General features: G+C 36.6%; 1 protein-coding gene across 4 annotated transcripts in view; it reads right to left on the minus strand.

Moving 5' to 3' along the window:
- The window catches only part of ICA1 (islet cell autoantigen 1), a 75,406-nt gene that overhangs the window by 12,572 nt on the left and 44,239 nt on the right, over window positions 1-18,595 (minus strand). For 3 of the 4 annotated variants that reach the window (XM_035317594.1, XM_035317595.1, XM_035317593.1), the window contains 6 exons: window positions 12,862-12,987; window positions 12,575-12,673; window positions 5,596-5,690; window positions 3,732-3,781; window positions 931-993; window positions 787-828 (listed from right to left, as the gene is read on the minus strand). In XM_035317594.1, coding sequence (XP_035173485.1) covers window positions 787-828; window positions 931-993; window positions 3,732-3,781; window positions 5,596-5,690; window positions 12,575-12,673; window positions 12,862-12,987 — 475 coding nt within the window. The remainder of the gene's footprint in view (window positions 1-786; window positions 829-930; window positions 994-3,731; window positions 3,782-5,595; window positions 5,691-12,574; window positions 12,674-12,861; window positions 12,988-18,595) is intronic. The other variant, XM_035317596.1, reaches the window with a different exon arrangement.

Below are 18,595 nucleotides of genomic sequence, written 5' to 3' on the forward strand. Positions count from 1 at the left end.
GCTTGTTTTTTTTTTGCCTTACCACAGGTTTTTCTTTTTGTTGTTCTTAAGACTGCTTTTGCTCATTCTTCTGAGATGAATGAATTGAAGAGCAAATAAAGAAACTACGAGTAACATCCTTACTCCATGTGAGAACTTGGTATCAATTTTTGTCTAGATATTTCATATATTACATGGTAAACCAGCCCCTTTGGTACAGCATATCCCCTTGAGCTGCCACTAATCTAACAGAAGTTTAACAATAGGAGTAAAGTTTGGAATTAAAGACTGCTTTTGCATGGGTATTTGAGAAAAGCACAGCAGATTTATTTCACTGTGTGGCTGTAAATGTTACCCATTCTTACATGTTTTCTAAGAGAATTTAATCATTTATTTCTTATATGTCCATTTCTGATATAAAATCTTGTAGTTACGAAGTATTGCCAAGTGAACAGTTGGGGTGCAACAAGAGAACTAAAAATAAAAGATTTTGAAAAGTTATAAGAAAGGTAGGTTTACAGTGGAACCTACTTTAATGGGGAAAACACAATATAACCTTGAATCACCCCTTGCATACCAGTAAGGTATGCTTTATATTCTAACATCAGGTATAGTGCCTCCGTACCTTTATGCAGTTGAGCTTCTTTTAAAACTGTTTAAAAACTGTAACTGAAAAATTTTGTTCAGAAACACATGAACCCTTTAAATTATGAAAAAAAAAAAAAAAAAAGACATCTAGGATTAAAATTATACTTTAAACCTACAATGGAAAGGCAAATGAAAGAGATATACACAAAGGTTTCATACCATTTTCTTCAGGTTGTAGGTCTAATAGGTCATCTATGGCACCTAAGAGCAGGAAAAAAAATTAGAAAGTACCAAAAGAAGACCTGCAGTACTCTGGCAATTATGATATATATATTTAGAGGTAGTTTTCTTAAGACACTTCACCTGAGTTCTGCTTGTGATTACAATTTCCTTGTAACTTGGAAAGGGCATCCTTGCCATCGGCAGCTGTAATCAAGATCCATAAACATGTCAAATTGCACTTGGCACAAGAATATATGTTCATAAACAATGTCACTGTAAGTTCAACATGAAAAAGTTGTTGGTATTCATGTTTAAAATTAACCTCATCGCAACTGATGAAAGACCCAACCTAGATGTAAGCATTTTAAAGCAAGTCAAATTTCTGAATAATAACAAGGGGAGATCTTCCTTTGAATTACCACCTGCCACACAGCCCATCTCCAGGCTAGGTGCACCCAGCTGAGGTAAATGCAAGAATCAGACAGGTCTCTGCTTTTCTGCAGAAGCAGAGATTTTTATTATTTTTTTCCAGAAGCTTGTACTTGCACAGGGCAGGAGAGAGCACAAAAGTGCCCATTGTTCCTTAAACTGCCTTTCTTGACCATACATCAGTTGAATGGCATATATGATGGAGCCAATCTTAAAAACATCCATAGCACATTAAAGGCAAATGCAGAGCAAATGATACAGATTGGAAGTTACAAAATTGGAGCAGTTTATGAGGAATGCTATGACGAAACAGCTCCATCACTAGCAGTGCTATGTCTATTATTTTAGGATGTACAGAGTACTTCAAGAAAAAAAAATAAACATCTTAGACTCACTAGTATAGGGAAATGGAAAAAAATAGCAGAGGTATTACAGAATACTTCAGTTCCTTTTAAAGGTGACGCAGAAAGAGACAGAACAAGGTATTTACATTATGGATGATGCTGGAATATATTAGTCTGTAAATAATTGAGAAAGGTTCTAGAAAACGTCTGCTACTAAAATATTTTAAAAGTCAGATTTTGCATCCAGGAATGCTAAAATATCTGGTAAAACAGATATTTGATCTGACTGATTACTTGCAAAATGGATGAAACTTCAGAACACCAAAAAAGTCCAAATATGGTGCCACTATTAAAAAAACACGCAAACAACAACAGTAATTAACAGGGTGATTCAAATAACTGTAGGTAACCAGGGGCTCATAGCTCATCATTACTCCAAGGCAAAACATTAACTGATGCAATAGAAGAATAGGAGCATAATAAATGCTCCTATAAAAGGTATTTTTATTGAAAGCATGCCTAGTTTAAAAAAAAATACAAAATGACTAATTCTGTTCTTTGATGAAACTGTGAGCTTATTTTAGTAAAGATATTTGTTTAGAAACAAGTTGACTTTGCACTGCATAGCCTTCCAGCTAAAAAGTTAGCACTGCATAATAACTATAAGGAACATATTGAATGGATTAGGAACATGACAACTAACAGATGTCAAAAAAAGTTGTTAGCAGGAACAACTGCAAAGTAGAAGTGTTTCTAGTTTAGATCTGCAAGGTTTGGTGTTATTTCCATTGCTCTTCAATGGCTTTAACAGTCATCTGGAAGTAAACACAGAATCCCTCTTGAATAAAACGTACAAACAACTATAACAGACTGTTAGAGGTGGTCATTCAGGCCAGTCATTGAGTTCCTATAGTCAAGCTGGGAAAATTTAATACCGCTAAGCCTTAAGTTATATCTCAAGGAATAAGGAATACAAGATGTGCTCCAGAATGGAAGAATGAGTCGTGGAAATCTGTGACCAAAATGACCTGAGTTTTTATAAACAACAACAAAATCAAATATGAGCTTCTAGTATGTTGTTACTGAAAAATGAAATATTCCTGGAAATACAAAAAGGAAGGTGATGAGTTGGACAAAGGAATGTGATTTTACTTTCTATAAACACTACTGGTGACACTACTGGTGAGACCAACATCAGGAATGTTTTGTACAGTAGTATTTTTCAAATTTTAAAAGGAATGTTGGCAAGTGGAATGGAAAAAAAAGCTTCAAAACTAAAGGCCTAGAGAAGATGTCTTAAAGACATTAATATGGTTAACCTATCAAGAGGAAGATTTGAGGGGAGTTTTGAATTGAATGTAGTACTTTTTAAGCACCTTTATGGAGGATGAAATACTCCATGTTGAAAGGATTCTCTGTTAATTTATTAGATAAAATATACTATAAAGCCATGGCATAATTTAGGCTGGAAGGACGTCTGGGAGACATTTTGTCCAAGCCCCTTGTTAGAGTACAGCCAGCTATAAAGCTGGATCAGGTTTCCCTGGGATAGATCAAGTCTTGAACATCTGCAGGGATGAAGATTCATCAGCTTCTGCGCAAACTTGTTGCAAACGCTTTGCCACCGTCAAGGTGAAGCTTTTTTCTGAGTATCTGACCAGCATTTCCCTTCTTGTTACTTGTGTCCATTGTCTCCCATTCCTTCACTGTGCACCTCCAGTTGGAGCCTGGCTGTGTCACTGGGTAATAACCATCCACCGGGTCATTGGCAGCAGCTGAATATGACTTTGCCTAACTTAGCCAGAAGTTCCACCGAATTTAACAAGTTTTTAACAGAGTGGATATTTAATCACTGGGATAAACTAGCAAGCTAAGTGGCATACTTTCCTTGTCTTGACATCTACTAATCAGAAAATCCCTTCCTTGAGGACATGCCCAGTGTAAGAATTACACTTTGGAAGACAAACTATTTGACCTGTCTGAGAGTAATTGAGTGAAATTCATTAGGATACAATATATAAGATACTATGTTTACCATATCTTCCTGGCCTTAAGTTTTATGCATTTATATGGCTTTGCTTGTTGAAGCTGAATGTATATTAAATAACAGAAATGAAAACAACATAAATTACAGCATTTAGGAAGTTATGAACACATGAAATAAAATACCTGAATAGTTTGATTCCTTGGTATGGCTCTCCTCATCTAATGAAATCAACCTTAATTTGAAAAAGTAAGAAAAAAAATTGAGAAAACAATTCTAATGTTATCATATTTTTCTCTTTTTGGTCAATCATTACAGAATCATATTGACAACAAATAAACACTAATTCATATGGATTCCTGCATTTGCTGTATATGCTGGTTTGTTGTTAAATTTTATTGCTTCATTGGCAAAAAGTCTGTTGAAAACCACAATAATATTGAAGACCAACTGTCAAAACCTACCACCTACCTAACTATCTGTAATGAAAAGCATAGCATATTCTGCTTTTCCAGATTTGGTCTCTCATAAATACCACTAAGGAGGTGTAATTGGTCCACAGAAAAACAATTTGCACCCCTCTTTTTAACTTTGTAACAGTGACTAAATAAAAATAACAGTCAGGTGAGTTTTGTCCCATGACAGCAGGTTTCTAAAGAACCAGATCAGCAGTGTTGATGAAAAAGCTCTTGGCATAAAGAAAAAATAATAATAAAAAAAACACAATGGTTTACAAGCAGTTCTTACACAAAGGAAAGTTAGTCAGGTCAAATCGTAGTATAATGAATGTTTAGTATGAATGGAAAGATCAGTAAGATTTTAAAAGCTTTATTTTACTTTGCATCATTCTTCTAGAATCTTAGATGCATGTTTATGCTTTGATGGATACACCAAAATGTTAAGGAAATGTTATTTTCCCCAGTTTAATGAAAGGAAAAAGATAACACATAAATAAAAAACAAGTGAAACCATTACATGGATCTGATGCATTTGCTGGTAGATGTCAATGCATAGATTTTGCATTAATCATGCATTTATTCTAGAATTTTATTTTCAACATTGAAGAAAACAATTGTTTCTGAAATTCTCTATTATTATCACATGAGAGGCATCAGACTCAAGGAACTGCTGTGAAAACAGCCACCTACCAAATGGTACTTGGCCAAGTCATTTCTCATCTGCTTAATCCAAAACCTGACCAATTTATAAACTGGTTTTGGTCAGTGGATGTGAATCTAAGCTAGCAAAAATAACTGAAAATTGAACTCTTTCAAATACTGTTATTATAAATAGCCAAGCAAAATACACTCATTATCGTCCAAGCTGTTCTCTGCTTTTTGACAACTGATCCTTAGCTGGGTGCTTCACTTAACCATGGATAGTCAAAACAACAGGTGGCAGCAGGATTGTATCAACATAGCATCTTGTTGCAACTGAATCCTGATGGTCCCATAAGGGAGGGATCACATCTCATTCTCCTGTTCTTCTCTCTCTATAGCAGCCCATTCATAACTCTCTCTCACCTCAGAGCTACAGGTAACCCAAACCTCGATAGCATCAGTTCACTTAGATGTACTTTTTACTAAGTACCTCCTACTTCGCTGGATTACTAACCAATGATGTATACATTACAAAAACTAATCGCTGCTCAAAGCAATCAGGAATCCATATCCTATTCCCAGGTGTAAGGAGACGCTGCTGAAGGGCGAAATGCAATATATCTTCTCCAATGTGATGCTGTTTACCACTTCTTTTACTAACAAAAAAATGAAGCAAAAGCAGAAAAATAGAGATGGCTAAGAAAAATGAGTGACGTATAAAGGTTAAATGGGTCCTTTTCAAGCTTTTAAGCTCATCATAAAGTTTACTAATTTTCATACACACCGTACATCATTTCAGTAATGCTTGTATTAAGCTTACTGTTTGCTAGTGTGGTCAGACTACCTGTGTCTACATTTCCAGTTTTAAATGTTTGGTGACTTTAGCAACAAGAAAGAAGATTATAGATAAAATTACTTATTATTTTGAGATACAGGACATGTGACTTACTGACTCTGCTGATCTTCTACTGATTTGGTGCTCTCAATCTGCAGGTCCTCTTTTTCTGCTCTTTCTGTTAGTTTATTCACAGGATCTTGCAAGCTCTAGATCATAATCATTATAAATGAAAAGACAGAAGAAATAAAAGATTCAGGGAAGCAAAAATGTGCCGTGTAAGGCCAAGCCAGACTATAAAGCCTACATAAATTAATCTAGTATCAAAAGCATATCTGACTCAAACAGAATGAATAGATGCACTCTTTAAACCTATCTTTTCCTTGTACTGCTTCTTTATTTCTTCACTCTCTCTTTTTTTTTTTTTTTCCTGACCCAACTCTTCACATAACCTTAGCAGCTGCAGTGCCAGTAGAAAGGTACTGCTCACATCCTCAATCCAAAAGCAGGGGTTAAAATCTTGGATCATTTGATAGAGGCCAGGTGTGATATTACCACAGCCTGCTGACCCTTTGCAATGTGAAAGACCAGGCTATAAGATAACAATGAGCAGTTTCATGGTCTGCACTTTTATAACCAAAAGATGGGCAAGCGAACAAGCCAACACATAAAGCATCATGTACTGACTGTTTGAGATTATGAAGTATTAATATACTACTAAATTTCCCCATAATTAATGTTATGCATTAATTAGGGCTGCTGCATGAAAACTTAAATAACTGAAGGTTATTTAACATGTTTGCTACGTCTGTCTCACCTACTGAATAAAAGTTAGAGTCCCCAGCTCACCTGCTGTGAGAAAAATATTCCCACACATTGTAGCTCTTGTATGCACTGCCCTGTTAACCAGAATGCATTAGTCACCAGAAGGGGCATTCCAGTTTGTTTCTGTTAGTACTTGTATGGAGACATATACTTCTGTGTTTTAGAAACCAAACCAACGGACTTGTCATATAGTGCAGTTGGACTTTTTTCCTCTCAGTAAGTTAATGCCTCTATCTAGTACTATGGATTAACTTGTCATAAGCACCTAGAGTACTGCAGACATCATGTGTCAGAAGACAAGGGATCACAAAAGCAGCAATAGTAACTAAAGGCCTTAAGGAAATGTACCTTATTTATGGTTGCCACTTTTTTTTTTTTTTTTCCTTTAACACTGTAACAGTGCTAACCAGAACTACTGGTAAGTGTACTTCTTGGACTGTGAATGAAGGCTACCCTTGAGCTGTGTTTGTACCAGCTGTTGATTAGATCGCACTGCGTACTACTAAAACTGGTGGGGATTAATCCATTGATTCCAAGAGAACCTGAGTTAAAGTTCAGAAACATATGCACAAAATTGCAGTGCAGAGAAAGACAGCAGTGCTTCTGGCACTTGACCCATTTTGGATACCTCCACTGTAGAGCACACTGTGCACTGCACTCAGGAGGTGATGCTGCAACAGTGTGTGGTGCTCTGCAGCTAATCAGCAGCACTGAGCCTGCCCCCAAAAGGATGTAATGGTTTCAAACAACAAACAGCTACGTTAACTACAGCCTAACTTGCAGAAGTTAGAGAATTTGTGCAACTTAGAGAATTATCAGAAGTAAAACCTTCTGCATCTTCAAGAAAAATACAGAGCAATCAGCATCCTTCTTCAAGAAACTATATTATGATGCTTCCTTCATTGTTAAAGAATGTTTCAGGAAATCCATTTTTAAAGGACTGTGATAACAGCACATAGAAACAGAATATAGAAATGAAGTTCATGAGTACCTCAGGAAGGAAACAGCATGATAATAATGGGAGTTACTATTTCCTGTATTAGAAAAATAAATATAACTCTGAAATATAGCTTCAGTTTAAATAGAGATTATGATAAAATTGTTGAAAATTAGCAGATGTACTTTAAAACAATAATTCAATTTACCTAATTATTTTAACATTTATGTAATATTTTATCCAATTCTAACAGCAAATAATTAAATTACTATTCTCTCCCCTGCCTCCTCCACTCTGCATCCCAGTGTGTACTATGAAATAACTTTTTAAAAGGATAAAAAAAACACATCTAGACAATGGGTATGAAAGAAGTGTTAAAAAGCCATTCTCAACTGTTTTCTAAACAGAAAGCCACAGTAATGTGATCACTATTGTCAACATGCATAGAAACGACACTGTGACATTCTGTTGTTTCAGGTTACATCTGAAGAAAGGAAGAACTCCCATCATCTAGGAAATAAAATGATTAAACACGGTTGTAAGATGCAGACTGAATTCAGACAAAAGCAAGCACACTTCACTCAGTTTGGTGTGTGAAACATCATTGACTTCATTGGCTCCGAACGGACAGATGTGTAACTTCACAGCGTTTGTCTGGATGCTTGCATGAACTCACATGGACTTTGTTGTACGCCACACAGGTATGTGAGCAAAGGTGTCAGATCTAAAAAGCTTTCTTCTTAGCTTCATTATGTCTTTTTTAAATTATAAAAATCAGGATAAGACCGTACACACTAGTAATGCAAGTTCACAGTCATTCCTTGTGCCTCTCCTGACTCTGGAACCAAAAGTCACCCAGTGGACTTTTTGCTTGCTACCACCACTCAGACTGAATATGCCAGCCAGCTAACTGTGAGGTTCCTCCACCACCGAGGTGGCTCTGGTTCCAGTTCAGGCACTGTTCCTAAGCTGATTGCTACACGTGAAACTCCACCTACGTTACGGCTTCTTTCAAGACAAGCCAGGATGATCTGGACTGCACACAAAACCTGTCCTCTGTAGTTAAATCACCAGAGTGCTGACAATACATTCAGCTTGCCCACAGTTCCTCCCAAGTGCCTTGGACAACTTATGTTCTTCCTCTTTAGTGAGAAGGAATCAAAGTAACATAGTTAATGGCAGCCCCAGGAGCCAGAGATACATCCCAGGACACCATAACAACATCCAGAGAAGCATAACACTGCTGAAGAGACAAAAGCTTGGATCTGCTTCATTTTGGGAGAGGGATGAAAGGGATGAGGAAAATCAGGTAACTTCAGTATTTCCTCAGGGAGATTCATGGAAAAAAAAAAGAACAGAAAATAAAAAGAAAAGAACATAGAGATGTAAAATTATATGCAGTTCTGCCTAGGGAATAAAGTCATGATGCAACAAATGGAAATGAGAAAGGATACCAGTCTGCAGCAAGGGTCAGCAGAAGGCAGCAGTACTGAAGTAGCTGTTAGGGCAGGGTTCTCCAAACCATGTAAGCAGCAGAAGCAGCAGCCTTCCACTTTGCACACAAATGGATGCATGGAGATTTAGGCCTTTCGACTCCCTCGCCAGGGCTATTACTGTTTCTAGGCTCATGTGAACTCTTCAGGAAGTTTAGTATTAGAGTACTGAAATGTAAACAATGTGACTAAAGATTCATGGAGTACCAGAGACAAATAAACAGTGACAGAAATTAGAAATAGGTATCATTCATGAAAAGTAGCCCCTGAAATAAATTTGAATTCCTTTGATATATAGTGATTTCAAGGCAATGAAACCTTAAAGGTTTTAGCAAAGCAACAGCCCATCATCTTTAACATTGCAGTAATGGATACTTTTACATCGTGATTTGTTAGCACATTAATAATCATCTTTCATCAAGCATAACACTAGCAGTTAGGAAATACAGCTGCAAAAGCACAATTATACTACTCTCAGCATATACCCTGAAGCAAAGAAAACAAATGGGCTGCTTTTCATTAAGGGAGTTTGGCAAACATCTCTAAAGACAATGTTTTCTTTCCAGAAACAACCCTGAGAGGCATTTAAGAGTCTCCTTCCTGAGGTAAACCTAGTACACGAATACATTCATACTACAAAATACAAATAGTAATTTTCCAGTACATGGCACCTTCTAATTTTTCAGTAAGACAATCTACATCTAAGTCAAATATTAACACTGTTTCCTTAAATTCTTGTTTTGAAGTAAAATGCTGACCCTACATACATGTAAGCTTAGCTTTATTCAACAGGACCACTTCTGAATTAAGAATGAGTAAAGTTAAGCTGCTAGTAACAGAACTAGAATCATAAAAGACCAAAATGATTTGCAAGCACCAAATTCACTGTTACTTTTAGAAAAGATCTCTTTAAAGATATAAGACAAGGAAAAATATTCTGAGACAACTCCCAGTTAAATATCTAGAAATGGGCACATTAAAATATTTTACGTACATTTTAAGCAATTGTATGTTTCTAATGCATAAAGTGAACAGCAGACATGATATCTTCACTGAGTAATTTTTGACCAGAAGTTTCTCCATTAGAAACTGCACCTACCCGAGATCACCTAAAGCCACTTATTATACTTTATAAAAAAATAATACTTTAAGTAGGTTGTAACTCCTTAAACTCTGGCATAAGCACATGACATGACTGGCAAGGATCAGTTCCTAACCATAAACATCTCTTGTTTTTCCACACTCATGTCTAGCAGAGAAGGCATGGGACTTGAGGGAGTCCACACCCTTCTGGAGGTTTGGAGACTGACCTGAAGGTACCTAAAGCAGCAGTAGACACCCAAGCTGTCAGGCAACAGAATCTCAACTGATGCAACCAACAGATTTTAAGTGAATCTTCTCAGCAACCATTTAAAGTAAACAAACAGAAACTACTAATTGAGGCAAAAGAGATCATGTAGGAGACTGAACTTTGATATACTAAAAGAACAATCCCACACTCCAGAGACCAAAAGAAATAAAGAACTGATACTAAAAGGCAGCAACAGAATCTTATCCCCAAGCAGCTGTTTTCTGCAAGCACAGACTTCCATGAAATTCTGTAGTATAAAACTAACCCCTGATTAGCATTATTTCTCAGCATACATATAACTGCACAAACAGGAAATCACATCTTTTCAGAGCAGGAGGCCAGCAATAAAAACGGTTATGATTCTCATAACAAAGTTAGGGCTTCACCCTAAACATACTACAATATCCACAATCATTTTTACAATTACTTTCTGTTCCAGGGAGTGCTTGTTGCACATGTGCACACAATATAGATTGCATTTCTCCATCACAGATTCCCAATTTAATTCCAGATTTAGATTATAGTAAAATCTTTCACAGGAGAAAGTTCAAAAGATAATAAGCATTCCAAAATCTCTCTCATCCTCCAACACGAGGGTACTTCTCATTCTCCATCACAAGGGTACTTCATGCTCCAGAAGCAGTGCATTTTCTGTACAAGTTTCTTTCCAAGGTATCTAAATGTTATGCATTTTGAAACGTGATAAGTCTTGTTCAAATCATCATGGTTTTAGATAGGAAAGAGAATAAATAGCCTATATTTTTGCTGGGTATCTGCACAAATTAGATTGGAAAGAGTTTGATTAAAAGCATAGAGAAAAAATTCTTCAGAAAACTTCAAACATCAAGAGGTTAGGAGCAGAACAGCCCCATCGTGTGCTTCCCAGGCTCCTCAACAGGACTCTGGCTAAACCCAGGCTGTGAACCAGCCGTCACTGCCATGGGAAGTGATGATGGGGAAACAAAGAGGACCTTTTTTCTGATTTAGAGTTTAACTGGTGAGTCTGTAGGCAATTACTGGCAGTGTCAAGATAACTATTCCCAACTGTCTCCTGTTGGAATTTGGAGATACACTCTGGCTAGAACCCATGTATGGACGATGTGAGAAGGAAGTGTAGAGTTCTGTTAGCTTCATAGCATATGCAGACTTTTCCTGCAGGACAGAGACTGGGTAAGATGGAAAAGTTTTTGAGTCTTTAAAGCTGTCCTGACCAGAACTTCCTTTTCTTTCTGTCCTCTGGTCAGGAGAGGCTGAAGCTTGAAATGTTTTTGGCTGGTTGTTTTGTTGTGATGTTTCAAGCTGCAGGAATAACAGTCTCCACAAGCTCTTTTATGCACTTCAAAGTTCAGAAACCACTCCCTCCCAAAACACATTCTAGAAAACAACTTTAAATATAGCACAGTCATGTACGGGCAAGTATGGTAGCCTGGGGTGAACTTTATACCTTCAGGTGCTTGTTCTCCAGGAGCTCTGGGGTAGCCACAGGCTATACAGCACACTGCAGACCAGCTTCCACTTCCGCATGTCATATGCGCAAACATCTCACAGATTGAGGTGATGACTCCTAATTGCTTTCAAACTGGGCTGTCTCTCCAAGTAAAGAGTGCTTTGCTGCAGGCTCTTCATTCCTCACTTTCCTCCCAGTGGTAACCCTTCCATCAGACCTTCTTCAGACAAATGCTATTTTTCTCCCATCCAAATAGGATCAGCCAATGACACAGTTATTATGTTGCAAAAAACAACTACTGGACAAAGACATCTATGTGGATAACTGAGAAATTAGTGACCTTTTCCCATTTCCCTCTTTCTCTACTGAACTTCAATATACAATGGGCAAGGCAATCTCTTATGCAGGGGCAGACATGCCCAGGAAAACATACAATGCTACGTGCCTATTTCTTAGAAACATGACTGAACTCTGACTTCAGTCAGATACTGCACATTTTCCATATTCAAAGATCAGCAAATAACCACTAGTCACGGAAAAAAAGTGATTCCCAGAGCAGTTAAGGGGTAGAAAGTCTGAGTACTTCAGAGCAGGTGTGGAGACTCTGAGCATCCCTGTATTTACACTTAGTCTGATAAGGTCTTCTTACAGCATGGGAGTTTTGAAAAGCAGATAGAAAGGCAAAATAGTATTAATTCATTGTGGAATTTTGGAGGGGAACATAAATCCCTAATTCTGCTGGACTTCACGATTCTTCAGGAACAATCAAAACCAATCCCAGTTGAACACATATTTAACTGTAGCCCTGAATATCGTCTTCCTTTGAAATATGTCCTTTATCACTACACTCTACAAGCAGTTTTTGATCTTACTAGCCAGAAATGCCTTTGACAGAAAGCACGTATTTAAATGAAAAGATGGGACAGGGATTAAATTGCCAGACAACATATGGACAAAATGTGAATGTGTGCTTTCTACATGGTTATACGGTCTCTTATTTGTTATCACTGGGCAGACAAACATACTGATGTATTCCTTACCTTTAACATAGTGAATTCATATGGCTGATAACCTTTGAAACTTTCATGAATAGCTGCCATCGTGTGTGAAGTTTTTTCCCAAAAATGAAGAAGTGTTGTCTGTAAGGGGGAGTAAAATTTCAAGGCAATGTTAGCTTAAACACCAATCTGCTTTTACAGATTTTACATCTCCCCTTCTATATTAGTTACATATTCTTGTATTTGAAAATTGCTATAGTAACCTGTTAAAAACATATATTAACAGGAAATCTTATTTTGGAGGTTCATGGTTTTGTTTTTTTTGGTACCTGATATGTTGTTAACACATGAGAAAGAAGGTTGCATCTGCTCGCTCCCAAAAGATCGACTTTTTGACAGACATCAGTCTTCAGCTTGTCAAAGTTGAGTTTTGCATGTCGCACTTGAGCTTGAACCTTCAAACAAAGGAAAATTGTTTATGTAGTGATTTTTTTTCTGTGTTTTTCTCATGAAAGAGCAAACATACAACTTTGGGGTAAATCAAAATTCTGAACAGACTCAATCAAAAATTATATAGAATTTTATTATAGTATCTGTTCAACAGAAAATAAGCTATGGCAGGCTAACATGCTAAAATATGGTTCTTACTATCATTGATTATTACTACTTTTCTAATATATTCAGTGAAGAGACTTTTCTAACCTGTTTATAAGATGAATAGTTGTATTATATATACACACTGGGAAGATAATAACTAGAAAACACACTTATTTCGATCTTTCTCTGTAGAAATATCAATTCAAATCCTGGCCAACAAATTTGGAATTATAAGTTTATAACATAATATACATGCACACGTGAAGACATCTCCATGTACCTACAGTAGGAAACAAATTATACTGACAAACTTTAAAGGCAGTCTGAAACTCCTGCTGATAGTATAACACTTCAACAACTTTGAACTGTTAGAAAAAGTTCTCTCATTAAAGTTTTACTTCAAATAGGAGTGCTTATCCTGGTTCATTGCTATAACACAAACATCATGGCCCTCTTTCTTAGGAGCAATCAATTTGTGTTCCAAAGAATTTTAGTTTTTCAAATGATTCTTCTGCTAAGTGTTAGGTGCATACAAGATACTGTCTGTTACACAAACAGCACATTTAACAAAAAGACTTGTATTCTCATTATCACATATCAGGGTAGACAGTTGATGTAGGTACTTTGTGCACAGGATACCTCATTTTTAAAACAGCTTTGTACAATACCCTAAATATTGTATTAGCAGAGGACTTTGTATACAACAAAATTTGTACACAATCTAGTTTTCATCCAAGTAAATATGAAATTATCAAAGCAGAAAATGTGATAATTTTTTGTATAACTCTCACTGTCATAATAAAATGTTTACCCCAAAACAGTTCAGGGAAAAAAACCCACAACAAACTCAAATCAAATACATTTTCTTTTCTTTACTTGCCTAATTCCGAGAGTAAACTTACTTTGTTCAAAATACACAGACTAACACACAAGCTATGACAAACTTGTATGCTTCTGGTCTTCAGAAGTGAATACAGCACCTTGCAGCAAGTACCTGTGCTCTTTTACACGCGAAGGACAGAGACATACCTCATAACATAATCTGAAGCGTTATGGTTACCGTATTTCCAATCACATTTACCCAAACTCACTTATACTACATGAGACTTCTGGTCACAAAACGAAATCCTGAACTTCTGACCTGATCCAGTGCTCTAACCACTAGACTACAGCATTTTACTGACTACTGCCCACAGCAGGGGGGTTGGAACTAAGATGGTCTTTAAGGCTGCTTCCAACCCGAGCCATTCTGTGATTCTATGATTCCATTCTACTTGTGTTATTTTAGCATACTGGAAGACCTTCAAACTAAGGAGGACTGTCCATAGCTGGAAGAGTTCTCTGGCAGTTAGGATATGTTTTGGTGAGGCAGAGACAGATTTGAATTCCCTCAGAAAGGAGGAAATTGCACCCATGGTTTCCACTTCATACAACAGACTGGGATTTGGGTCTACTTCATGTCTTCAACTCCTTAAAAGACAAGTAAAAAGGCCAGAAAACAAAAAAATTGTAAAGTTTCTAGTTGCAGTCTTGCTATAAACAGTCTTCAGCGACACTTGGCAAGAAATAACATCAATGTTTTATCTTAACCTGCAATTATTGCCTCTTTTAAAACCTAGAACACTGACAAAAAGGATTCATAACACAGTGTAGAATACAAACACATATGCTCGATATGTCCATATAGATGATCCAAAATACCTAATGCTGTGCTTTGTTACCAAGGGACACACATTTATCTTGCCAACCAGGGAAGACGCAAAAGTATAAGAACTGTTCAATGAAGAACGTTTTTCAGCTTCTTCCATATACTTAAAGTTTTATCAGCAGAAGCACTCTCCATTTCACAGCAGCAGTGCAGGACAGCCCAGGAAGAACACCACATAATGAATGCATCAGCACAAGCTTTTGCCTTTTACGTATGTCTATAAGTGCATTTTCAATTCTAATTGTTAATATTAGACATCTTTTAAGATCACTTGTGGCTTCAAGAATTAGGTATAAAACCTTTATACTTACAAGGAGTAATCTGCTTAATATCACACAAGTTATCAGAACGAACCTTTGCTTTTCTACTCAATGGAAAGCTAATGTAATACATATTAATCTTCTCCTTTCTCTGCAATTACTCTTTAAGACACTACAAACAGGACTTCATTGTGGTTTCTGTCCTGCAAATTTTTATTTGTATGTTTTGTTTCACTTGAGCACAACATAAAAAATTCCTTCAAAATCCTGGTCTGAGAAGTGTTGGGATTTTACTGACTAAGAGCTGTGCTGAGGCAAAGGCAAGGCAGACATTTTACAATAAAAAAGCTCTGAAGCATCTGAAGACATAGGTGCTAGTTATGAGATTTATGCTGTACAAGAAAATCTTGCCATGGCACTACTGACATAAAAGAAGACCATTACCCTCCCTATTTTCCTTTTCCCATGGAAAAACAATCTGCTTTTAATTTTCCAAAGCAAATATCAAAGTACAATATTTAAGAGACAGAATTCTTTAAAGAGAACACATGAGAAAACAAAGTATTAAATTCATAGCTTGATAAACTCTAAGAAGCCAGATAAAACTGAAATAATTTTAATAGACTGAAATAAATAAATAATCAGTGTTAAGATCCTAAATCCTGGGGGTTTGAAAGTCAGACCCTGGGATGCTTGATTGTAAGGGCAAATATTTGCAAACACAGGTTCCTAAATCTATACTCCAACAGGAAAGGCCCAGCTTTCAAGAGTGCTATCATCAAAAAATAAAAAATAAAAATAAAAATAAAAATGTTCAGACGCAATCAAAAATCCTGTTCAGTACATTCAGTTACTGAAATATGGATTTCTCATGTGTTTTCAAGGAAACTTTGTGTCTTCTATAGTACTTCTATGTTACTACTTTCTTTTAGTCTATCGTAAAATGCAAAATTTATTTCTACTAGTAGCCCAGTTTCAGGGAGAATTCAGCTAGTGAGGCATCATCTCCAAACCAGATAAATGCACTAACTCATTCTATATACTGTATATTTTTGTCTCAGCACTTCCAGCATAGAAGCAGAAACAGATGCTTTCAGTCTAATTTGTCACCCAGCCTCTCACTTACTTGATCTGAAAAGCATGCACACTGTGTGTACAGGGTGGAAAAGGGGGGGAAGTAAATCAAGAGGGAAAAATTCCTGGAATATAGCAAACCTTCCTGCTGGGGGCTCTGGGTAAACTCCACCAGCAGATGGAATCGACACAAATCTCCGCATTCAGTAAGTGTAGCACCTTCTGGCATACCTGATTGTTGTAAAGACTACGGGAAACTGAAATGGAAACTAAAGTAGACTGCAGTTTAAGGACAAAGTAGCATACAGCACAGAAAGCATAAGGAACTAGGTTATCACAGTTCCCACATAACCGTAATAACACCAGTCAAGCTACGAAGTTATGAAAAGGCACACCCATTACAATTTAACACCAACACATGCAAGCACCGATTGATTTTTATTTTTTTTAAGGTCAAGATTGATGCCACATAGTCTGAGAACATAAAAGGTAATGTTTTATACAAAATAATGACTAACTAAACTATTCCATGTGCAACATGCGGACTTCCTAAGTCTTGCACAGTACTAAGCCTGATTTTAGTGTGCTTCACTATGTTCTGCATTTTGCAGGCTATACTTTGACTCAACTGTTCCCTTGAGTGGGAATAGTATTTATTGCATGTATTAATCTCTGTTCCATGAACTTGTAGGAATAATACACAAAAACAATGTTTAAAGAAGAGGTAGCGAACTTCTGTTCATCTGCCTTAGCCCTTCATTTATGAACTGATGAGAAACATTGATAAAAATTAATTTTAGGAGATGAAATTTACAAAGTGAGAAATGCCTACCTAGAAAGGAAAACCACTTGAACAGTGTAATAGATCCTAATAATATCTGCCAGGTTTGAAGCTAAGCAGACATACACCAAATCTGTTCAAGAAGTGGAACAATTCTTGAAAGAGGTATGAGTTTAAGTAACCTAGAAAAAAAGTGTGTAAGTTCCAATGATACATTTCTCAAGTTTGACATTTTGGACTTAATTGCAATTTCTCCTGCTTGTGCACATATTCCCAGGCACCTCACCCTATTAAGCTTGATTTAGCAAATTCGCAGTCGTGTTGCAATTCTTATAAAGGACTTAATTACCATGAGTTGTCTACCTGTCTTACTCTTTAAAGGAACAAAAAATATCGTCAGCCTTTCTGCCACAGAAGAACAGCAGATAAATCAGCTTTGAAGTAATGGTTAATTCTGTGTGATGAGTGGAAAAATTGCAGATATGCCTGCCCTACAAACTGCCTTTTTCTTCTATTCCTATACAAGACTAGCAGAGTGGAATTGCTACCCATGACTCCGATCCCAGTCACTACAGCAGTACAAGCAAAAAATGCTTTGGAACAGCGTTATTGAAACCCAAAACGTCCTGTTTCAAGGTTGTGTCTGTGTATCAGCAAATCCATGAGAAAAGACAACAGATGTAAGTGAAAGCTAAATTAAACGTATATTAGGCCAGTTGTGTTGTAAACCAGAAAGATTCTGGAAAGGAGATTGAGAAAACGTTCTGGTATCCAAAAGTGGCATAAAACTCTCATTATGCATGGACTTGATCAAGACAAGTCTATCATAAGATACAACACAGCACAAAGACTTTTCAGTCATGTGAGACCATTTTTTTTTTTAGCAGCTGAAACATTTATGGAAAGAACATTAAACCTTCAACTGAAACAGTGATATCCAACATAACGTGATGAAATCAATCTCTATTCAAATAATTGCAAATACCTACTAGCAATTTACCTGACATAATTACCTAGAGACTTTAGATTTAATTGAACATCTAATTCACTTGTTCGGAGTCCTCACTGCAGCATGTTTGCACAGTCCCAGAATTGAACATACGCAATAAAGCAAGAGTGCTAGAAGCACTGCAAAGAAAGAAGGGGGGGAGAGGAGGAAGCAGAAGAAATGCTATAGCATTCTGTAGCAGAATATAGAGAAACGCAGCTTAATACGGATTAGTGAACCAGTAGCACCATTTCGCTGTATTTAATGGGACAAAGAACAATCACCTTTCTCTGTCAAACTAGATCTGAAACACCGTGTACAAACAAAATGACCATAAAGTCTTTGTCATATGCTGGTAAAAGTTTTTTTTTTTTTTTAATTATTATTTTTTCCTTTAATCACAATATTTTTCATTTCTAGTCAGAACAATTGAATCTCCATGACTCTGACATACATTTCACTCTGCTTTCACGCTGAGGAAGCTGTCTTAAGAAAAGAACTAGTAAAAAGTCACTTTATAATAGAAATGTTATTCCCCCAAACCTGGTAGCTTGCATGCAAATTCTGTCATTCAAACCAGCTCTATTATAGACATTTTCACTATCTCATCCTATTTGAATTTGTGTGTTAGCATCATTCTCACACTCAGTTTTCC

Source organism: Oxyura jamaicensis, chromosome 2, assembly GCF_011077185.1.
Source record: "Oxyura jamaicensis isolate SHBP4307 breed ruddy duck chromosome 2, BPBGC_Ojam_1.0, whole genome shotgun sequence".
NCBI classification, from domain to species: domain Eukaryota; kingdom Metazoa; phylum Chordata; class Aves; order Anseriformes; family Anatidae; genus Oxyura; species Oxyura jamaicensis.